The 21,829-nt window shown below is 41.2% G+C and overlaps 1 protein-coding gene across 6 annotated transcripts in view; it reads left to right on the forward strand.

The window, feature by feature from the left end:
* The window catches only part of inpp4b (inositol polyphosphate-4-phosphatase type II B), a 290,844-nt gene that overhangs the window by 101,067 nt on the left and 167,948 nt on the right, over positions 1 to 21,829 (forward strand). For 4 of the 6 annotated variants that reach the window (XM_015965572.3, XM_015965579.3, XM_015965584.3 and 1 more), the window contains one exon: positions 11,980 to 12,059. In XM_015965572.3, coding sequence (XP_015821058.1) covers positions 11,980 to 12,059 — 80 coding nt within the window. Of the gene's footprint in view, positions 1 to 1,883; positions 2,452 to 11,979; positions 12,060 to 21,829 lie in introns of those variants that run through there. The other 2 variants (XM_070550083.1, XM_015965588.3) reach the window with 2 other exon arrangements.

The raw sequence follows: 21,829 nt of genomic DNA on the forward strand, positions 1-21,829 counted from the left end.
TATATATATATATATATATATATATATATATATATATATATATGTGTGTGTGTGTGTGTGTGTAACCCTCCCACTGTCCTAATGGGTGTGACCCCCACGAGGAAAGTTGACCATTGAGCAGGGTTCATGGTTTATCATCCCTTGGGTCCATGTGGCAGGGGTGAGGTGGTGCTCACTCCTGCCGCATGGACCCAAGGGATAAATCATCAACCCTGCTCAATGGTCAACTTTCCTCGCGGGGTCACCCATTAAGACAGTGGGAGGGATAAACTTTATTTTCTAATTTGATAATGAAATTAACTGTTTTAGTTTCTCATAACTGTAATAAGTTAAGGCGACCACAAGAGGTCATCGGTGAGTGTAAGCAGGAGTTAGAAAGTGTAGGAATAAACTGACAACGGCAGGAAAAAACTTTAGGGTTGCTCAATAAAACTTTCCACTAGGTTTTCATAAACTCTTGAGCACAAATTCTGCTTTTTTGAAACCCTCCAAACATAGAAAACTCAAATGTTAGTTTCAGTGTGTGTAGGAGGGACAGGACAGACAACTACATTTTTTTGCACCAGCTGTAATTTTGACAAACTGCTCTGAATTTCATGTCAACAACAACATTTTGCTAAGGATACTAAAAAGAACATGTTGAAATAATTTCGAAAGAACAGAACTCTTTGGAAATGGGAGCCATTTTTGTGGCGTCAATCCAGTTTGCCCCTGACTGTGCTCACACTAGCCAGTTGATGCATCCCATCGAGTGTAAACTCCATTTCACTAAACAGAGGCTATTCAGAAAGAGTGGGTAAGATGGTTAAAACGGCCGAGAATCAATTATCGAGGGACCAGTCTCTTTTATTCTGAATGTGCTTTTCAAGAAACTACAATTTAAAACTTCCAAAATATGTCAGAAACATTGAACTTCAAAGTGTATCATTATCATTCCGATTTTGAGAGAGCCTTTGATCTGGAACTTCTCATGATCTCTACATCTGTGAGACTAAAGCTTATTGTAAGAGGACGGGTGAGAAAAGAAGAAAAGTCTGACGCTATGGAAGCAATCTGACAAAAAAAGAAAGGTAAATAACTAAAAAGGAGCAAATGTGTTTGGCGTCAGCACCTGATTTTATAAATACTGTTGCATTGTCAGAGTAAGCCATTTGCTAGCACACCAGGAGGCGTCTTGGGTAATCTTTTGGCAGATAGGAGCTCATACATCAGTTTCTGACTTCCACTTGGCATCCAGGTCATCAATCCTCAATCTAATAAATGCAGAAAGTAGACTGTCCTCCTACACTCCCCGATGCCACCTCGTATATTCAGAAAGGTTAACTAACCTCCCTGTGTGTGTGTGTGTGTGTGTGTGTGTGTGTGTGTGTGTGTGTGTGTGTGTGTGTGTGTGTGTGTGTGTGTGTGTGTGTGTGTGTACACACGTGTCTGATGTGCTTAGCCGTGTACCTGCTCAGGGTGATAAGGCCTAGTGTTGAGCAGGTCTTTTGTTCTGCCAGAATTACTCGCCCCCCTGTGGCAGCTGGGGCAAATTAAACCCTGCTTAATCCAGGGTTCAAACCCAAATAGTTCACATTTAAGCTTGTTGTCACTGGTGTTGCTGTGTGTATGCACACGAGTGTGTATGTGTGTTTCTCTTCGTAGCAGCTGGATGTGTCCATGCACACCTGACTTAAAATGCATAAAGAGCACCAAACCTCAAGTATGCCATTGTGTGTTTTGAAGTATTTATCTGTATGCAAACACACACACCTCCTCACACACCTTGCATCATGTACTTAGGCTTTGTGTTACTGCAAGTGGCCATAACAAGGTTTCTTTTCCTGTCTGTCTGAGTCACACGCAGCAGTCGAGGTGTGCCACACGAGTCTGTCTGCAAGTCTCTCCCCTTCTCTCCGATGCTATCTTGGTGCTTCTACATATTAATTGTCTGTTTTCCTTCCTTTCTGCCTCTTCCTCTTCTGTGCTGTACCCCCCTCCCACCACTGCCCCATGCCTCGGCTCAGCTGCTTGTATTTGTCAGCTCCTTCCTCCTCCTCCTCCTACCCCCTCCTCCCCTTCTCACTGGTCTCCCTTTCCGTCACGCCAGCCACAGCAGCAGCAACAGCAGCAGCAGCAGCAGCAGCTCAAGCCACTTCTCAGTCACAGCAAAGGCTGCAGAGTGTGTGAGTGTGTGTGTGTGTGGGGTTGATGTGTTTCCGTATTTACGATGTGTGAATCTGCTTGTGTGCCTGCTGCTCTTTAAAGAGCAGAGAAAGACATATATGGAGTAACTCTGCTCAAGGACTGGGGGGAAATATGTTATACGACCTTCCTGGAGCTCATTAGGAGGAAGAAGGAAGACATAACATCACTTTTTCCTTCCTTCTCTCTGTCTTATTCTGTCAGCTCCTCCTTTACTCTTCTCTGACTGCTTTACTGCCCAACTGGCTTGGATTCTTCCACACAGATGTAAGTGCACTTCTTTCATGTGTGTGTGTGAGAGAGAGAGAGAGAGAGACCAACTGTTGGTTTTACCATATTGCTATTTTTCACTTTACCCTCACTGTAATCATAATGTGAGCCTAATTGCATGTCATGACACATCTGATGACTTAATTAGGCCACATTTGTTGCGGGGGACTGCAGTCAAGTAGATGCTACTGACCTCTGTGGTGTAGATCTGGTAATAACAGAGAAGTTAACAACACACAAGATGCACATTAATTATCTATTCACATCTGTCAGAGGGAAAAGTGTTTGTAGTTACAGCTCGTGAAGGAACGTTCTCCATGTAGAGCCTTTGTGGTAGTTTGTGAGTGAGACAAACGGCGAAGGAGGGAATGATAGAGTGAGTGTGTCGGTGTGTGTCTTCGTGTCACTCTGTCGCCCCGGGCTGGGGGGTAATCGATAGATCTACAGCCTGAGCTGGACCGTTTACCTCTGCCAAGTGATGAACCGCCGCCGTGGCCTTGAAGGGTCCCCGGGCAGGGGCTCAGGACAGCCTGCAGATGTGTCACAAGTCCTTTTAGGGGACAGTTATTTATGTTTCTGCGTTTGTTTTGGAGAACTCCTCGAGCATCGGTCAAAACTTTTCCAACTTCTGTTCTGAAAACTACAGGAGGTCATAGATCAGAAAGTTGCTCTTGTAGCTTTTACCCTCCAGGACCGGCAGACACGAGTGAAGGGGATGAATAAGGGCAGGTGGAAAGACAGATTGGGAAAAGGAGAGAGTCGGAGATGGCGAGATGGGAACAGAGGAGGACCGTCATAATCAATCCTCCATGGTTCTGCAAGAGCATCGTTTGTCATCTCTTCTCACCGCGCTCCTCCTCTTGCTCTCATCTTTTTTCCATTTTCTGTTGTATTGCTACTTTGATCTCGCGTGAGGAGACGATGCTCTCCAGAGCTTCATTATTTTTAAAGCCTCAGCTACGAGTGGCCGTAAAGCGGTGCTCAGGAATAGATTTTTGAGTCAATTTATTGTGTAGGAGCTGTAAGTAACGGCTACGTGGGAAAATGATGCTAAGTGGTGGTTTCCAGCGGCCTTTTATCTGCCGCATGCCCCAGGTTATCAGGGTTAACTGGGGTTGGCTAAAATGGAACAATGTGGAAAAATCTCACGTGTATAATAGGTGGTGCCCTCAGATGATTTTTATTGTTACGCTTTAAAATATCTTCATATGTTTGATAGCACACGTGATTGCATATTTAACTTTTAGCGTTTACGTGGAAGGGATGTTGTTGTCTGTGTGTGTGTGTGTGTGTGTGTGTGTGTGTGTGTGTGTGTGTGTGTGTGTGTGTGTGTGTGTGTGTGTGTGTGTGTGTGATTTAGAGAAAGGTCAGTGGAAAGGATGCCCTTTAGAAAATTGATACAGGATTCTGCAGGGGGACCATTGAAATGGGAGGAAGAGATAAGGCCGTATAGCATTCAGAAGAGGGAGGAAGCAAAATGTTAAAGTATGAAAAGAAGAAAGGCGTAAAAAAAAAGCATCCATTTAACTCGACCAGAATTCATTAACTGGACCTCTGTGGGGGAGCACAGGAAGTTTTCTTAATCTAGATCGCAAAACTGTAAAACCACTCTTGTTGGTAGTTTTATATCGTCCACCAGGCCCTTACTCTGAGTTTTTGGATCAGATCTCTGATTTTTTATCTGATTTGGTGCTAAATACTGATAAAGTAATTGTAGTGGGGGGTTTTAATATTCATGTGGACATTGAAAATGATAGCCTCAATGTAGCCTTTAGTAATATCTTAGACTCAATTGGTTTTACTCAAAGAATACATAGCTCCACCCACTCCTGCCATCATACATTGGACCTTGTGCTGACTTATGGCATTGAGTGTGAGGAAATAACGATCTTTCCACATAATCCAGTCCTCTCGGACCACTTTTTGATAACCTTTGAGTTTTTTATAACTGAGTTCTCGAGACATGAAAGTAAATTTCACTATAGTCTGTCTCTATCTGACAATGCAGTTGCATCTTTTAAATCAACTGTTCCATCTTTACTGTCCTCATTATCTCAGAGGCATGTAGCAGAGGGCAATATTTTCAGTTCTAGCCCCTCACAAATTGATGCCTAGTTCATCATGTTAATTCCTCTTTACGTGTGGCATTAGATGATGTTGCCCCTTTAAAAAAGAAGGTAATTAGGGACAGGAAGTTGTTTCCCTGGTTTAATTCTCATTTACGAGCCTTAAAACAAAACTCTAGGAAATTGGAGAGAACATGGCGCTCTACGCACCATGAGGAGGCCTACCTATCCTGGAAAAATAGTCTTGTGCTTTATAAAAATAAGCTTCGACAAACTACGACTGCTTATTTCTCAGCATTAATTAGGAGAATAAGCATAATGCTAAATTTCTTTTCGGTACAGTTGCTAAACTTACACAGAATCATAGCTCTGAGCCATCTATTCCATTAGCCCTCAGCAGCGATGACTTCATGGGATTTTTTACAAGTAAAATTAATTCTATTAGAAACAAAATCTTTAGCATCCTCCCTAATGCGATTTCTTCTTCCTCAGTAAGTGAGGCAGCATCAGAGGTGACTGTAGAACCTCATCTGTACTTGAACTGTTTTGATCCAGTTGAGCGTTAAGAGTTATCAAAAATATTAGCTTCATCTAAACCTTCAACTTCCATTTTGGATCCAATCCCAACCAAATTATTTAAAGAAGCATTTCCTTTGGTTACTGCCCCCATTCTAGATACAATCAATCTATCCTTAGTAAATGGATATGTACCACAGGATTTTAGGTTTGCTGTAATCAAACCTTCACTTAAGAAGCCTTCTCTGGATCCAGATGACCCAATGAATTATAGACCAATATCTAACCTTCCATTTTTATCCAAAGTCCTGGAGAAAATAGTGGCCATCCAAGAATGTAAGCATTTAAACACTAATGATCTGTTTGAGGAATTTCAGTCTGGTTTTAGAGTATCACAGCACTGAAACTGTGTTAGTGAGAGTTACAAATGATATTCTCATGGTCTCAGATAAGAATCTTGTGTCTGTTCTAGTCTTGTTAGATCTCAGTGCTGTATTTGACACAGTTGATCACAGTGCTCTTTTAGAAAGACTTGAACATGTTGTAGGGATCAAAGGAACAGCGCTAGGCTGGTTTAAATCCTATCTGTCTGACAGATTTCATTTTGTAAATGTACATGACAAATCGTCTTCATACTCCAGGGTTACTTGTGGAGTACGACAGGGTTCAGTGCTTGGACCAATTATTTTTACTATATATATGCTCCCAATTGGTAAAATCATTAGACAGCATGGGATAAACTTCCACTGTTATGCTGACGATACTCAGTTATATTTATCCATTAATCCTGATGAACCTAATTGGTTGGGTAGATTACAGGCTTGTCTTGGGGACATAAAAAATTTGATGACTCTAAAATTTTTGCTTTTAAATCAAGACAAGACGGAAGTTCTCATCTTTGGACCAGAAATCCAGAAAAGTAAATTGCTTAGTCAATCACCTGACCTGAATGGCATTACATTAATCTCCGAGAACAAAGTAAGGAACCTTGGTGTTATCTTTGACCAGGACATGTCATTCAAATCCCAGGTTAAACAGGTTTGTAGGATTTCGTTTTTCCACCTTCGGAATATTGCTAAGATTAGAAGCATCCTTTCCAGGAGTGATGCTGAAAAACTAGTTCATGCATTTATTACTTCAAGACTGGATTACTGTAATTCATTACTCTCAGGAAGTCCACAGAATGTAGTTAAAAGTCTTCAGCTTGTCCAAAATGCTGCAGCTAGAGTTCTGATGAGAATTAAAAAGAGAGATCATATCTCTCCTGTCTTGGCTTCCCTACATTGGCTACCTGTTAAATTCAGAATAGATTTTAAGAACCTTCTTCTCACATATAAAGCTCTTAATAATCAAGCTCCATCGTACACCAGTGATCTGATTATTCCATACGTTCCTAACCGAGCACTTCACTCTCAGACTGCAGGTTTACTAGTGGTTCCCAGAATATCTAAAATTAGGATGAGAGGCAGATCTTTTAGTTATCAGGCTTCTCTCCTGTGGAACCAGCTCCCAGCTTTAGTCCATGAGGCAGACACCTTGTCTACTTTTAAGTCTAGACTTTAAACATTTTTATTTGATAGGGCTTATGGTTAAAATCTGATGTTAGCCTAAATCTGGACAAGTGGGGGAGTAGAGGAAGGTGGAGTGTACAGTCGGTAAAGACGGCTCTCCCTTGCCCTGCCTCCAACATGCCTCCGTCTAAATAGGATAGATTATCCAGAGTTATCTCTGTAGTTATGCTGCTATAGGCTTAGACTGCTGGAGGATACAGTGTGGCCACTTTTCACACTCTACTTATTTCTTCTACAATTTGCTCTTTAACTGTATTATTTTCTGCTATTTCAGCTGTTAACTTTATTTTCTCTCAAAGTGTTTTTCTCCCCAGAAGAAGCTACAACGATGTTCTGCTGAGCTGTGGTGGCCTCATGGAGGGGGCCATCGTCTAGCACACTGCTGCTAACCACTTAAACATTCTCCCTCTCCTGATAATAACTTTTTGCTTTCCTTGACGTTGGATGTGCTACTACTAGTTTATCCATTTAATTATAGATCCACTAGGATAAATACAATAAAGTTTATCTCTCACCAAACAGAATATTTACTAAGAAATCACAATATAACTATAGACACATTACTTTGTCTTTGTCTGTGTGTGTGTGTGTGTGTGTGTGTGTGTGTGTGTGTGTGTGTGTGTGTGTGTGTGTGTGTGTGTGTGTGTGTGTGTGTGTGTGTCTGCTCTGTCTTCTCGATCCCCAGTGAGTCGTGGAGGATGGCTGCTTATACTGAGCCAGGATTCTCTGGAGGTTTCTTCCTGTTAAAAGGGAGTTTTTTCTCTCCACTGTCGCTGCATGCTTGCTTAGTATGAGGATTGCTGTATAGTCACTGACACTAGACAGTGACTTGATGCAATTTGCTGGGTTCCTTATATAGGAAACATTATTTCTGATTGGCTTAATGAACTGACCTGAATTGGAATGTTTATTATGTGAAGTGCCTTGAGACGACTCTTGTCGTGATTTGGCGCTATATAAATAAAATTGAATTGAATTGAATTGAACGTACCAGAGAAATATTTGTGTTAAAAACTAAGCCAACCAGCAGCTATTCAGATGAAATGAGTTGCTTTAAAACTGTAGCTGGGTAAAAATTTCATTAACAGCTTTTTATTTCAATCATTTCTCATGGTTCAGTGAAAAAACTTTCATTGTGGGATCATACAGAAATTTTGAGTCACTATTATTTGAGTTGATCCACGAACAGAGTTGACATGTGACATTTATGTGCAGCAGGTGTTTACTTCTGCCTTCATTTTGGATGGGAAACCAAAATAAAACAACATTAAACTGAAAATAAGTCTTAAAGGACTCAGTTAAATCAGGTTAAAATGTGTTTTTACAATTTTTTTTCATGCTTTAATCTAAATTATATAAATGTTTGGTTATGTTGGGTATAGATGAGACACGCCTTTACATTTGTGATCCTTATGCGTTTTTTTGTTGATTCTTTTACTCCTCGCTTAAACCAAAAAAGTCCTCTTCACCAAGAGGTGAGTAAGACGACGGTGACAAAGGAGTTGAGTGTCCATCTCTTAATTGGAGGGTTGTGGGTTAGAGTCTCACTCAGTCTGTCATGGTGATTTGTCCTTGGGGAAGACACTTAACCCGTGTTGACTGCTGGTGGTGGCCGTGGGGCTGGTGGCTTCAGTGTTTGGCAGCCTCGCCTCTGTTGGTGTGCCTCAGGGCAGCTGAGACTATAGCTCATCACCATCAGTGTGTGGTGGGGTTGTACAGCGCCTTGGGGGGTTGTACAGCCCTAAAAGGCGCTATGTAAGCACAGGCCATTTACCGACTACAAATCCGCATGACTTTTATTTTGAAAGTTCCTGGATTTTTTTTTACACTAATTTTGTGTTTGACTTTCTGTCTGGCCCAATGAAAAAAAAATTAACTCAAATATTTCCCTTGTGGGTTGTAAAACCCTAAGAGGTGCTACACAACAACAAGCCAATTACCAAAAAACCAAAAAATAAATCATCTTTGAGAGAAATAAATAAAACTGAGATTTCTGAGATTTTCAGCTTTGAATCGAATCCCTAAATGTGTTAACAACATTCAACTCCTTCAGGAATGTGATCAAAACATCTTGCATGGGGACTTGTACAACCACAACCTCCATGACCCTTTCTAAAGAGGATCAAGGAAGAGATTTGTAAACTGGATTTCTCTAACAAAAACATTATTTTGTTGAATTTTTCTGTTTGAGTAAAGAAAGCACCTTGGAATCTCCCTTGGTTTCTGAAACACGAACATTCATAAAAGGTCTTTAACTCATTGATAATCCATTACCTTTATTTGCCAATGCAGATATTCACAGATAATCTTCTAAAAGTGCTCTATTTTTGTAGAAATGTTTGCGAAATTGCTGTTTTTAAACCTTCTTGCCTTAGTGAGTGCAGTTAAGTAGAGTTTGTTTTCATATCACATCAATGCCAGGATGGGCTGTGACAGTAGTAAGGCTGAACTAATAAAACCGATAGTCGGAGAACAATTTTAATCATGCAAGAGGAGGGAAATGGTCAAAAGGGGTTTGTTGCAACTACCGACACATAATTAGTTGTTTAATTGATTCATTTATGGGAAACGGTCAACTAAAGTGATAAATCTTGCCTGCTGTTTTTCTTTATGACATTTTAATTTTTAAATGGTGGAATGAAATGGGTTGGGTCTTTGCTGAATGATTAATTAGTTTTGTGGCTGACTGTCAGCTCAAACGAGATAGTTGGAAAAGCCCTTTTCGTCTTTGCTGCTGAACACATTTCAAGAGTCATTTCTGGTCTTTTATAGTCAGATGTGACTTCGCTTTGAAGAAACTAAGATTGTTTCAAGAATGAAAACCTCATTTTGGATATTTTTCTTTTGACATTAACAAACTCAACAACTACTTTATTAGACACGTTAGCACAAGTTGCTAATCATGCAGCAGCGGCTCAATAAAAACAGCCGCATCTGCCAATCAGGAGGTTGGTGGGTCGATCCCACCACCTGACAAAACGCCCTTGGGTAAGACATTGGATGTGAATGTGTTTCGAGAGGTCTAAATGACTAGAAAACGTACGATTTATAGATTAGGGATGTCTGATATTATCTGTGTACCATTATTATTGATTGATATTGGCATAGAAAGCCTAAGTCATGCCCATCTTCCGGACCATGGGTCATTGGAGCTTAAAACACTATTTTCTATTCTCATTTTTCATGTGCCATAGATTTCATATATGATGTCCGTGAATTTTAAAGCCAAGAATGTACTTATTTTCGAAGGGTGGCTTTGTGTGACAAGATGTGCAAGACTACAAATGCGCATCACCAAAGTGACATCATCAAACCAGACACGGAGAAAAGCGGACAAAAAATGTCTGTAAGTTTACCAAACTTCAAATCTCTTTCAGGAGGAAATAACCTTCAAAAATCTCGCCATTTGGTAAGTAGCTGCTACGCTACAGAGGCAGAGGAGAGTCTGTGGGGATGTCACATATGCGACGTGTCAACATCTGAATTGTAGTCACAGGAATTACGAATTTTCACGAACTGATAAATCTCAAAGTACATGACAGGTGAAACACACATCATTACATTTCATTTAAATTGAAGTACAACATACATGCGATTCAGGGCGTTAGGTAAAGCAGATTAGAAAATGACTCTTTTAGCCCCGTTGACGTTCATGTTTTCATTCTTCCGGGGACCCATGAACCGAGCGGAAGGGGAGGAGTCTTGGGCTCCCTGTTAAAATATTACATTGGAAATTATCAGTGTTGCTTTAATGACACAACTTTTTTCCTTTATGATAACACAACTTTTAAAAAGCTATGCTCGTATTATACATCAACCTCTCCAGCTACTTCTCCTCGCACTCTAAATGTCATAATATGACAGATCTGAAGTAAAGTTTAGAGATTAAACTGAAGTAGCTGTGATGAATGACAAAAGATGTCATATTAGTTACCTAAAATTATTGAATTTTTCTTTTTTATGAGAGAAGACCCAAATGTATATTGGTATTGGTTTATATTGTTATTGAAAATGAAGAGTTTGACTACACTGGTGTGTCGGATACTGGAAAAAAGCCAATATCAAACATCCCTTTTGCATCTTAAAAAAATATTATATTGTTATTGTTAAACTGTTGTATTATTATACACTGCAGATGGGTGGTGGTTCATGGAGTCTAATGTTGCAGCGTGTATGCACGTAAACCAACACACACACACGCACACACACACACACACACACACACACACACACACACACACACACACACACACACACACACACACACACACACACATCCATAAGAATATAGCTTAGAAAACACTTATTCACTAGTGACCACTATGAAACTGTTAACCACCGATAACCTCACAGATGTCAGATCTGGCCAGTATTTATTATAAAACAACATTCATCTTGTTCTGAATGGTTGTTTTTGTTTGCACCGCCCGCTCTAAAAGAGGAGAAGCACAAGCTTTGTTTGTTTGCTTCCAATACCTGAAACTCATTTACATTTATTCGAAAACAAACAATTCTTTTCTCATCTTCAGAGGCAACGTGGAGCCTCCGACAGCGGTGTACAATAAAACAAAAACAAGAAGAGACTTTGTGTTGTTTCATTTAGTCGGCTTAGTGATCAATAAACCATCAGACACACTAAAATGGAAAAACACAACAAAACACTGTGTTTGTGGCCAACACACGCCATATTGTAGCTGTTTAAAATGTGTGAGCATCCTGGAAATCCTCAAAAAACAGTCTTTTACTTTGCACGCTGAATTATCTGGACACACCTTTGTAACTGGAGGTAATTGTCTGCATTGTGCTGCAGACCTGCTTCCTCGTCCTATCGTAACCCTTCCCTCTTGTAGCGCGGGTTTGGATGTTAATAGCTTTTGTGTGCAGGTGCAGAGCGCGCGTGTGTGTGGTGGTCCCCATGAGGGTGTGTGTGTGTGTGTGTGTGTGTGTGTGTGTGTGTGTGTGTGTGTGTGTGTGTGTGTTTTCGCTGAATGTAGATCATCTCACTGGGTTATTGATGGGCCTGTCCCGTACTTCTCCCTCCATGACCCAGTTCTCGTGCTCTGACACTCCTTGTTCATATCATGCCTGCAGCAAACACATGTCGTCAGCGCACCAAGATAGGAATGATGGGATCACATTAGACAGAAAAATGCAAACAAGGAGGGTAAACTGTACGTCCAAGTGTCTTTTGACTCTAGGATTATGCTTTCTGACCTTTTCAAATTCAAATTTTAAAGGGCTTTTTGCTCGTAAATTGTTTGTTTCCCACCTAAAGTCATCCAGTCATCTCTTGTAATTGTTTGAATTCTAGTTTGCCTTTAGAAAATAGAAATACTCACCTAGTTTTTGTCTGTTCTGTGCTGTCCCAACAGAGCAGCTTCCTGGGCAGTGCCACGTTTTCTGTCGGGGATCTGCTGAGAGCCAAAGATGAACAACTGACCTTGAGTCTGAGGTAAACTCCTGCTTTTGTCATGCTTCTTCCTTTAGTCCTCTTTTTTACATAAAAAATTTAGACCTCAGACTCTAAAGATCAACAGCTGACAGATCAACTCAGATTTGACACTGACTTGGGGAAAGGAACCGACCTGCAGACGTTCTAACAGCATGGATGTTGCAGTAGCTGCCAGTGATGTTTTTTTCAGGGATGTTGTGGGAATATGGAAGTCTGATGCACTTTTTATTTTTTGTTTCACTCTAAAGGGAGCTGGAAAAATCAGACAGGCTTTTCTGTAGAAACATTCAAAATAAAAAAGAATTCCGGGAAGAATTTTTGGGCCCTAATCAACAGTTTGGGCTAGTCTAATCTGCTCTTTTACCTTTGTATTTTGCATTTATTGTTTCTTAACCTTTATTTAAGTGCATTAACCAGACACTTGTAATAATTAAAGGCCAAAGTTAGATAATTGATCAGGCTAAACATTTCAACAGAACTCTTCACAGCCAGCGGGCGTGAGTTACGCGATATGTTAAAGACAAGTCTGGAATTCAAACAAAGGGACTCCGTTTGCTTAGAAAAGGCATTTTGGAGGAGAGAGTGACCTAATGAGAAAACAAAGCAAACAAAAAGTACTACATGACCAGTTTTTGACATCAAACGTAATTAGACTACATGACTTTAACTTCATTCTCCAGTAATATATATTCAGATGAGGTTACATTTCAGTTGGTGCTTTTATTTAGCTCATTTAGCAGTTTCGCCTTCATTAACACTCATTGATTAATGCCAGCTCCTGTTCAAGAGTTTGACCTGGCCATCAGGAATAACTTGGAGGTCGAGCATCTCACCTGAAAACACCTCAACCTGTGGATGAGACAAGCTGCGAACCAGACATCCAGTCTCTCTAAAAGTCCATGAGTCTAACATGAAGTGGCTTGTGTCTCCAGATCCCCATCCCATGCAGCAGAGATAATGTTAAAGTCATTTTTATTTGTGGTAAGGGAGGACCATTAGGAGAACATTTCAGACTAAGCCGAGCAATCGGCCGTCCTCCTGGTGGACTGAAAATGTTTTATTCTCCTGAAGCACAAATATTTCCTGTGACAGGTGGCTTATTCACAAATAATGATTTTGAGTGATGATGAATCATACCATCCTACAGCAGCAATCTGGAGATTTTCCCCTTTCAGGGTTTATGCATGTTATATATATATATATATATATATATATATATATATATATATATATATATATATATATATATATATATATATATATATATATATATATATGTATTTATATGTGTATATATATATATATATATATATATATATATATATATATATATATATATATATATATATATATATATATGTATATATATATATACATATATATATATGTATATATATATATATATATATATATATGTATATATATATATATATATATATATATATATATATATGTGTGTGTGTGTGTGTGTGTGTGTGTGTGTGTGTGTGTATATATATATATATATTGAAGTAGCTACTATTGAAGTAGCCAGAGGGGCTGGAGATGCAACCCTTCGTCTTCGTCTTCGTCTTCGTCTTCCTCCGCTTATCCGGGTCCGGGTCGCGGGGGCAGCATCCCAATTAGGGAGCTCCAGGCCGTCCTCTCCCCGGCCTTGTCCACCAGCTCCTCCGGCAGGACCCCAAGGCGTTCCTGGACCAGATTGGAGATGTAACCTCTCCAACGTGTCCTGGGTCGACCCGGGGGCCTTCTGCCGGCAGGACATGCCCGAAACACCTCCCCGGGGAGGCGTCCAGGAGGCATCCTGACCAGATGCCCAAACCACCTCAACTGGCTCCTTTCGATCCGGAGGAGCAGCGGTTCTACTCCGAGTCCCTCCCGAATGTCCGAGCTCCTCACCCTATCTCTAAGGCTGAGCCCGGCCACCCTACGGAGGAAACTCATTTCGGCCGCTTGTATCCGCGATCTCGTTCTTTCGGTCATTACACAAAGCTCATGACCGTAGGTGAGGATTGGGACGTAGATCGACCGGTAAATCGAGAGCCTGGCTTTCTGGCTCAGCTCCCTCTTCACCACGACAGATCGGCTCAGCGTCCGCATCACTGCAGACGCCGAACCAATCCGCCTGTCAATCTCCCGATCCCTCCTAACCTCACTCGTGAACAAGACCCCGAGATACTTAAACTCCTCCACTTGAGGTAGGACCTCTCCCCCGACCCGGAGGTGGCAAGCCACCCTTTTCCGGTCGAGAACCATGGTCTCAGATTTGGAGGTGCTGATCCTCATCCCAGCCGCTTCACATTCGGCCGCGAACCTACCCAGCAAGAGCTGAAGGTCAGAGCTGGATGAAGCTAGGAGGACCACATCATCCGCAAAAAGCAGAGACGAGATTCTCCTGCCACCAAACTCGACACACTCCACACCACGGCTGCGTCTAGAAATTCTGTCCATAAAAGTGATGAACAGAACCGTAGATGGTGCCCTCTGAGAAAAATAACACTTAATTTCTTCTTTAAACAAGGAGATTAGGGGTTAGAGGTCAAAGGTTAGTAGGAATCTGTTATGGAACCTTGTAGGGTATCAGTGCTTGAATTTACCATGTTTAAGACTGAAAATGTTGGGCGTAGTTTGTTTTTGAAATATCACAAGATTTTCTAGATGTAAAACATTTGTGTTTTTTCTGTTTTAGAGTCAGAAAAATGACGTGGAACGTCACGCTGTTAAAGCAAATGTGTCTTTGTTCGATCTGGCTTGTCTTCTGTGTTATTCACAGACACAATTATCTCAAAAATGTGTGTTTCTCATTCTTCTGCCTTACTTTGCTTCTGCCTTGTGTTGTTCTTTTTTTGTTTTTCATTTCCTGTTGGTCACTGGACATAATAGCATCCTCACCAATCAACTGTATACCAATCAACTGCCATTTGAAAAGAATGCTCCCCCACCCCCTCTGTATGCATACACACCAGAGTGCAGGTATTGCTGTTGATGTTGAGCCACACGGAACAATTTTACAATTTTACTCCCCTGTTGCTCCATTCCTCTGTTGGACAGCCTGTATGATTCATCTTGCTCTTAGGCAGAGTGTGTTTTATTCCTGAAGTGCACTGTGGTACACGCCGAGCTGCCAGGATTTCTGATAACTGCAAATGTTTTCTTAAATCAACAAGGCCTTGTTGTTCTGAGATGGCTGTGAATTTACTGTCTGTACCACTGTGATTATGCTTTTTTTCAGTCTGAGAGTGGAAAATGTTTGAGTTGTAAAGGGTGGGTAGTTTACATCTTACTTATGAACCATAAAATGTGAGATTCCATAGAAATATGAAATATCAATCTGATGGATCTTTGAATATTTTAACCAGAAGATCAGAACTTTTTATTGCAGGGGTTACTTGACACTTCGTATTAACTCCAAGGAAAGAGAGAGAGTCAGGTTTATAATAGTTAAGAAATTTATTTCTACACAGTTTAAACAAGACTAACTTAAACACTCTGTGTACTGATGGAACTAAGGTGGAGTGAGATGTGAGATGATGGTGTGTGCATGTGTGCGTGTGTGTGTGTGTGTGTGTGTGTGTGTGTGTGTGTGTGTGTGTGTGTGTGTGTGTGTGTGTGTGTGTGTGTGTGTGTGTGTGTGTGTGTGTGTGTGTGTGTGTGTGTGTGTGTGTGTGTGTGTGTAATGTTGCTATCAGAACCAGCAGATCCGGAGAAGCATTTAGTTCTGAGTGGGAGTGAATGTTTCGCTCTAAACTTTAGTTGGAGATTGATAACACACATGAAACACCATCTGTCAGTCTACGTACCCCAGGAGACGCCTCCGATTAGATCCAGAATGTCGAGGTCCTCTTGGACCCTCCTTGGAACCGAAGCCGGTAGAAAAGCAGCGGTGCCGACCAAACTAGTCTTGGAATGCTTCCAGGCCACGACAGGTTATCATTGGCGTCAGCGAGACCCTGAAGGGGTCGTGAGGTTCAGCTTTTATTCTGAAGGAACCGTTGCGGTCAGATGTAACTCGCAACAGATTTTATCCAGCTTGTCGAGGTTCTTTTGGCTGAAGAGGAAGTCCGGATGGCCTGTCCGAGACTTCTCTAGAACACTTTGAACTAAAGAAAAGGTGCCGTGGAATAGTTTTTATAACTGTCATATTTTGGTTAACTGGCGAATCAGAATTTGACATGCAAACGAGGGTTTATACAGACACCACAGAAAAACACGCCTCGCGTCAGAAACAAAGGTTCTGATTGGATCAGACAAAAGGAAATGTGTAGTGTGACTTTAGCATTACGTGTCATCAGTGTCTAGTGCACCAGGATTATAATAACTTGTAAAATCCTACTGATCACAGGATTATAATATCAAGTAATAACATTGTCATTCCACAGATTGATTGAACATTGGGCTCACATTATTATTGGTAATAACAAAGTTGTTTGATTATGTGTTTATCAAGAGAGTTCTTCGTCTTGAGCTGTAACAGAGGTGAAGCAGTTCAGATGAGCAGAGTGCATGAAAGACCTTGGCCACTATCTCATGTAGATTAGGCCTGTGTCAGAGAGTTTATGTCTCTGCTCGAGCAGATCATAGACTTTAGATCAAAAACAGGACATTCATGAAGCTACAGAGTCTAGGAAGAAAATGCATAAAATTCTGGTTCCTGATTTCATCCATGGGTTTTGGCACTAATTGTTATTATTTTAAACCATAGAAAACTCATTTCTTGTCTAGTCACTTCTAGCTAGCAGTTCCTGGTGCTTTAACCCTCCCACTGTCTTTATGGGTGACCCCGCGAGGAAAGTTGACCATTGAGCAGGGTTGATGGTTTATCCCTTGAGGTCCATGTGGCAGGAGTGAGGTGGTGCTCACTCCTCACCCCTGCCACATGGCCCCAAGGGATAAACCATCAACCCTGCTCAATGGTCAACTTTCCTCGTGGGGTCACACCCATTAGGACAGTGGGAGGGTAAAAGATGTACTTTACTGACAAATCATGTTTTACTTCCCTCACCTGTTTTCTGCATTGGCTTTTGAAAGAAGATAGATGCTAAAACTCTAGGACAGGGCTATTCAATTCTGGGCTTCGAGGGCCAGTATCCGGCACGTTTAAGTGGTTTCTCTGCTCCAACACACTAGATTCAGTGGTTCAGTCACCTGTGCAGCAGCTCATCAAGCTCTACAAAAGCCTGTTAATCACCTACTAATTGAAATCAGGTGTGTTGAAGCAAGGAGGGAATTCCCTGTTTCTTTCCCTGAAATTGAAGAAAAACTTTGGCAGCGAGATCAAGACACTACTGCCGAAGAGAAGAGGTTAAAAACACAGTTGGGACAAGAGAGAGGTTCCTGTCAGAAATAAATAAAAGAATGAATCTGATAAGTTGTGGGGGTAACGGGTTGTTTAGGAAACGTTAGTTGTTTTGGAAATTTCTCAGAGTGCAGCCTCTTCTGAGCTGCCATTCAGTTTGGTTACTTAGGCAATGTGGTGTGTATGATCAGGGAGAAGAGGAGGCTCTGGAGGGTTCTCATTGTTGTAAATAAAATATGAACTGTAATCGGATTTGTGCGACTTATCTGTTGCGCCACAAAGGGTCCCAAATCACAGCATAGCAGAAGGATTTCCTTCAAGATCAGTGCATTCGTGGAAAACATGTTCCCTCCAGAGTGTACGCTCTGTCAAACCCTCCAATAACACACATTAGCCATGATATAATCTCAGATTCCCGTCAGTCACAGGCATCTTCTGTTGGATTTAGCACCAATTATGCAAAAAAGCTGTTTTTCCACTGACATAATGAATTATTCTGTAAAATAAATTGTGGATGAGGAACAGTTTCCCTGTCCTACCACTAGATGCTCTTCGTGCGCATGGTCAGAGCTGTTCTCATACTTAGGAATGTAGTGATTAATCTACATACTAGAATCAACACTGTTGCTCTTCAGCTGGAGATTCTGAGAATGACCGAGCACATCAGCATATGAGCTTATATCATGTATAAATATCTGAGATACTTATATAATCAATAGAAGCTCATACCCCAATTCACTTGGTCTATTTTAGTCCAAAGATGAATGTTTAATTTAGATAATTAAATTTAATAGCAAAAGTTTATTTCAAGTCAGAAGCTAGGAATCTTTGCTTTTCAATAACCAGAAACAATTACCCCTGTCCGTGTTTCGTTTCAATAATGAGGCAAGTTTAAAAATGAAGAAATTTTATTACTAACAATTTTAGAGACTTGAACGACAATTATAACGACAACTCATGGATGACAATTTAATGACAATTTTTAACAGCTTTGATATTAAACTTGTTTTAAAAGGACAAAACTGTGGCTGGATGGAAACTAAAGTGGAAATACGAGTTTGGATGCGTGAAGGAATTTCTCAGAAGGTTTCTTTCAGAGAGATGAAAGCGTTCTGGATGGAAATGATGTTTTGCAGCTACCTGAGTTTTTACTTAGAGAAAACAGCATCAAACGCATTCTGTGTGCTACCTCACCCAACAGGAGACCCTCTTTGTGGATCCGGAGATCAGGAAGATGGTGTCCATCCAAGATGACACTCGGTCTGGCAAGGAAGACGCGAGTGTCCGATCCTCTGGTCCAGAGATGTCGCCGAGTACACAGTGTCGAGCGTTTGCTTAACTGTTCAGAAGTTTCTCGTCTTAACTCAGAAATCAATAACTCTGTAAGGAGGGTTTTTTTCATCAGCTGGTTACCGTTTCGTTTATTCTTAGCTATTCTTGTCGGCATGACAGAACAGCAGGAGAGGTTAGGGACGGCCGTTCCCTTCCTCAGTGATGTTGGTTCAAGAACTGAACTGAAGCTGTGATGGTTAGTTTACAAAGCTCTCAGAACACTCCCACTCTCTCAGCAAGAAAGCTTTGATCATGCGTCAAAAACATGTGTTGGATTATTGTTTATCTGAATGAACTCTGTGTTAGATGGATAAGGTGCAACTGACATTCTGATATGCTGAACACATCTTTTACTGTCATCAACCATAATCATAATTAATCATTATTATACCCAAAGCATAATAATTCATTTCACGTAATTAAAATACCTTTATCCTGAACCAAGTGATCATTTATGATGATTATAATAAGCAGTCATAAAATCAAAGAGTTTTATTAATATCATTATTTAATTATTATCATTGTGAACTTGAAGTGTCCTTCTCCTGGGACGGAACAGCAGCAGATAGTGGATAATATTGAGCAGACATCATGGCTCCTTGGGTTAATCTGTGGATTTAAAAGTACTGTTTGACCCAGCTGGGTAAATGTGACCTTTGCCACAAGTTAGAGGACCTTGCGTGATGCTACAGGAACATCTCTACGCGCCAGTACAAATTGGTAAATATCACCCAATGTGCAAAACCGTTCCTACGCACGAAATACGCACAGATCTGTTTGTATGTACGGTCAATAAATGAGGGCCCAGGAGAGAGCAGAGTGTGACTCGGCTAGCAGAAGCTAACGTTAGCATTAGCAACTGCACAACTTGGCCTGTGAAGAGCCTGTATTTATATAACACCTTCTTGGGGTTCTACAACCCCCCAAGTTGCATCACAACACAATCAGTCATTCACACGCTGGTGGTGATGAGCTACAATGTAGCCACAGCTACCTACAGAGGCGAGGACTGCCATGCACCGGTGCTACCAGTTCCTCCGACCACCACCAGCAGTCAAGGTGGGTTAAGTGTCTTGCCCAAGGACACAACAGCAGCATTCTCTGGCAGGAGCTGGGATTGAACCTGCAACCTTCTGATTACTGGACAACGCACTCCACCTTCTGAGCTACTGCTGTCCCCACATGGCAGAACTCCTTTAGGCGTGTGTTATTTTAGGAGATCAACGTTGCAGAACAAATAAAGTCAGTGGTAGAGTTGCAGTACTGTTAGTCCGAGGCAAGATGTCCAAATATGGGTTTGTTTGCCCTGAATACAGCAAGGCATTCATTCCTAGCAGAGACCACTGCAAATGTATTGATTAAATGAGTTTACCACACCTTTATTTTCTGTGAAAACCATTGAGTGTGTTGCTTTATCTAAGCTGATTGAGGGAAGAAGAATAAGAAGGAAAAAAACAGCCATTCCGGCCTATTTAGATTGCACAGATAGCAAATAGAAATGATCTAGGTCACGTCTCAGAGAATGCACAAATTATCCAACAGGTGGCTGGAGTAAATCCTTCTAACGTGACGTTAAAAGAAAATAAATTAATATGATTTTGAAACAGAGTCTAAGAGCCTGACTACTGCTAGATCACTTTCAGTCATTACAGGAGGGTCTTCCTGTTGAAAGTCTACTTATTAATAATATTTTTGGCACAGTACTCTAAGAATGTGATGAATTTGCAGTGACAGAAACCACGTTTGAAATCGTCTTTACACGGTCCCGTACACCAGAAGCTGTTACAGCCTGCTGATCGGTGTCTTGCGTGAGGCGTGAGGCGTGACACCAAGGGAGCGCCCCCATTTCAGAATCTGTATGTTTGTTGGTTCATGCGGTGAGAAAACATTTTGGGGACGAGCAGCATTACACAAACTTGCTGTATGATTCATCACGGGATGTCTGACCTGCAGACGAGTCCATGACTCACACTACAAATTAGTTCTGCACAAGAGGTGCAGAAGCTACAGCAGTGACATGAGCAGGAATGCACAAACTGATGTTTTGTTTTAATACAATACTAATCCCCCCCCCCACACACACACACACACACACACACACACACACACACACACACGCACACACACACACACACAGTTGCAGGAAGTCAGTTAATTTTGAGCTTGGCTCAGCAAAAAGAAAGAGGGATGATTTTATCTCCTCCAGTGGAAGGGCCGCTGTCCTTCAGTAGATCTCTAAACCAGTATGACTTTGGCCTGCTTCGTCCGTTAAGCTCTTGATTTGTGTTGCTGGTGAACATATGTGGGGAGGAAATTGGTATATGACCATGGTGGATATACCATTTTCTTTCATTTATTTTATTTATTTATTTGTATTTTGGCTTCTTCACGAAGTTTGCTGCACTAGGGGCCTTTCTCAGCTTAAAACTTCCTCCTTATTCCAGTGCACAGTTTGCATTTGAGCCGCTCCCTCTGGCCTTGCTTTCATGCAGGGCTGGTTGGGATGTTTGTCACGGATTGTTTTCGTTTCCAGTAATCTGGCTCAACTTTTTGTTTATTTATTTTTTAATTCTTGACATAAAAAAGGGTGAGCTTGTTGGATGAAGATCTGTCTGGTGGGCACCAGGTGAAATAATGAGAAACTCTCACTTAAACGACAAATAACAAAGAAAATAGAACCAGCAATTTTTTTAGTTGCTTTGATTGAAAATCTCCTATCTTAATGGTATGTTTGCAGCCTGGAAAGCCAGACTTAATAATATATTTACTTGACGGCTCTCGCCGTGGGGCGAGTTCTACCGTTGTCTTTCTGCATGCTACTGGACAATGAACGTGATGTACTCACCACAACGGATGTCGGTAATTGAGGCGTCCACAATTGAAGAAGGTGAAAATACTTTCATTTTTTTATGAAAAAATAAGTTCAATACATCTATCAGCTCCTGATTCTAATGAAGCCCAAGTCCAAACAGTCCAAAATAGATGTAAAACTACTTGTTTCCATCTTGTTCTGCTGCGTTGCATCATCCCGCCCACCAGACATAGAGGGTCCTGATTGCTCCACAAAGCAGGTAGAGAGCTGTGATTGGCCAGCCAGAATGCCGCTAGGGGCTGCAGAGGTTCCAGTGGAACGTTCTTAGAC

The sequence above is a fragment of the Nothobranchius furzeri genome, chromosome 4 (assembly GCF_043380555.1).
Source record: "Nothobranchius furzeri strain GRZ-AD chromosome 4, NfurGRZ-RIMD1, whole genome shotgun sequence".
NCBI classification, from domain to species: domain Eukaryota; kingdom Metazoa; phylum Chordata; class Actinopteri; order Cyprinodontiformes; family Nothobranchiidae; genus Nothobranchius; species Nothobranchius furzeri.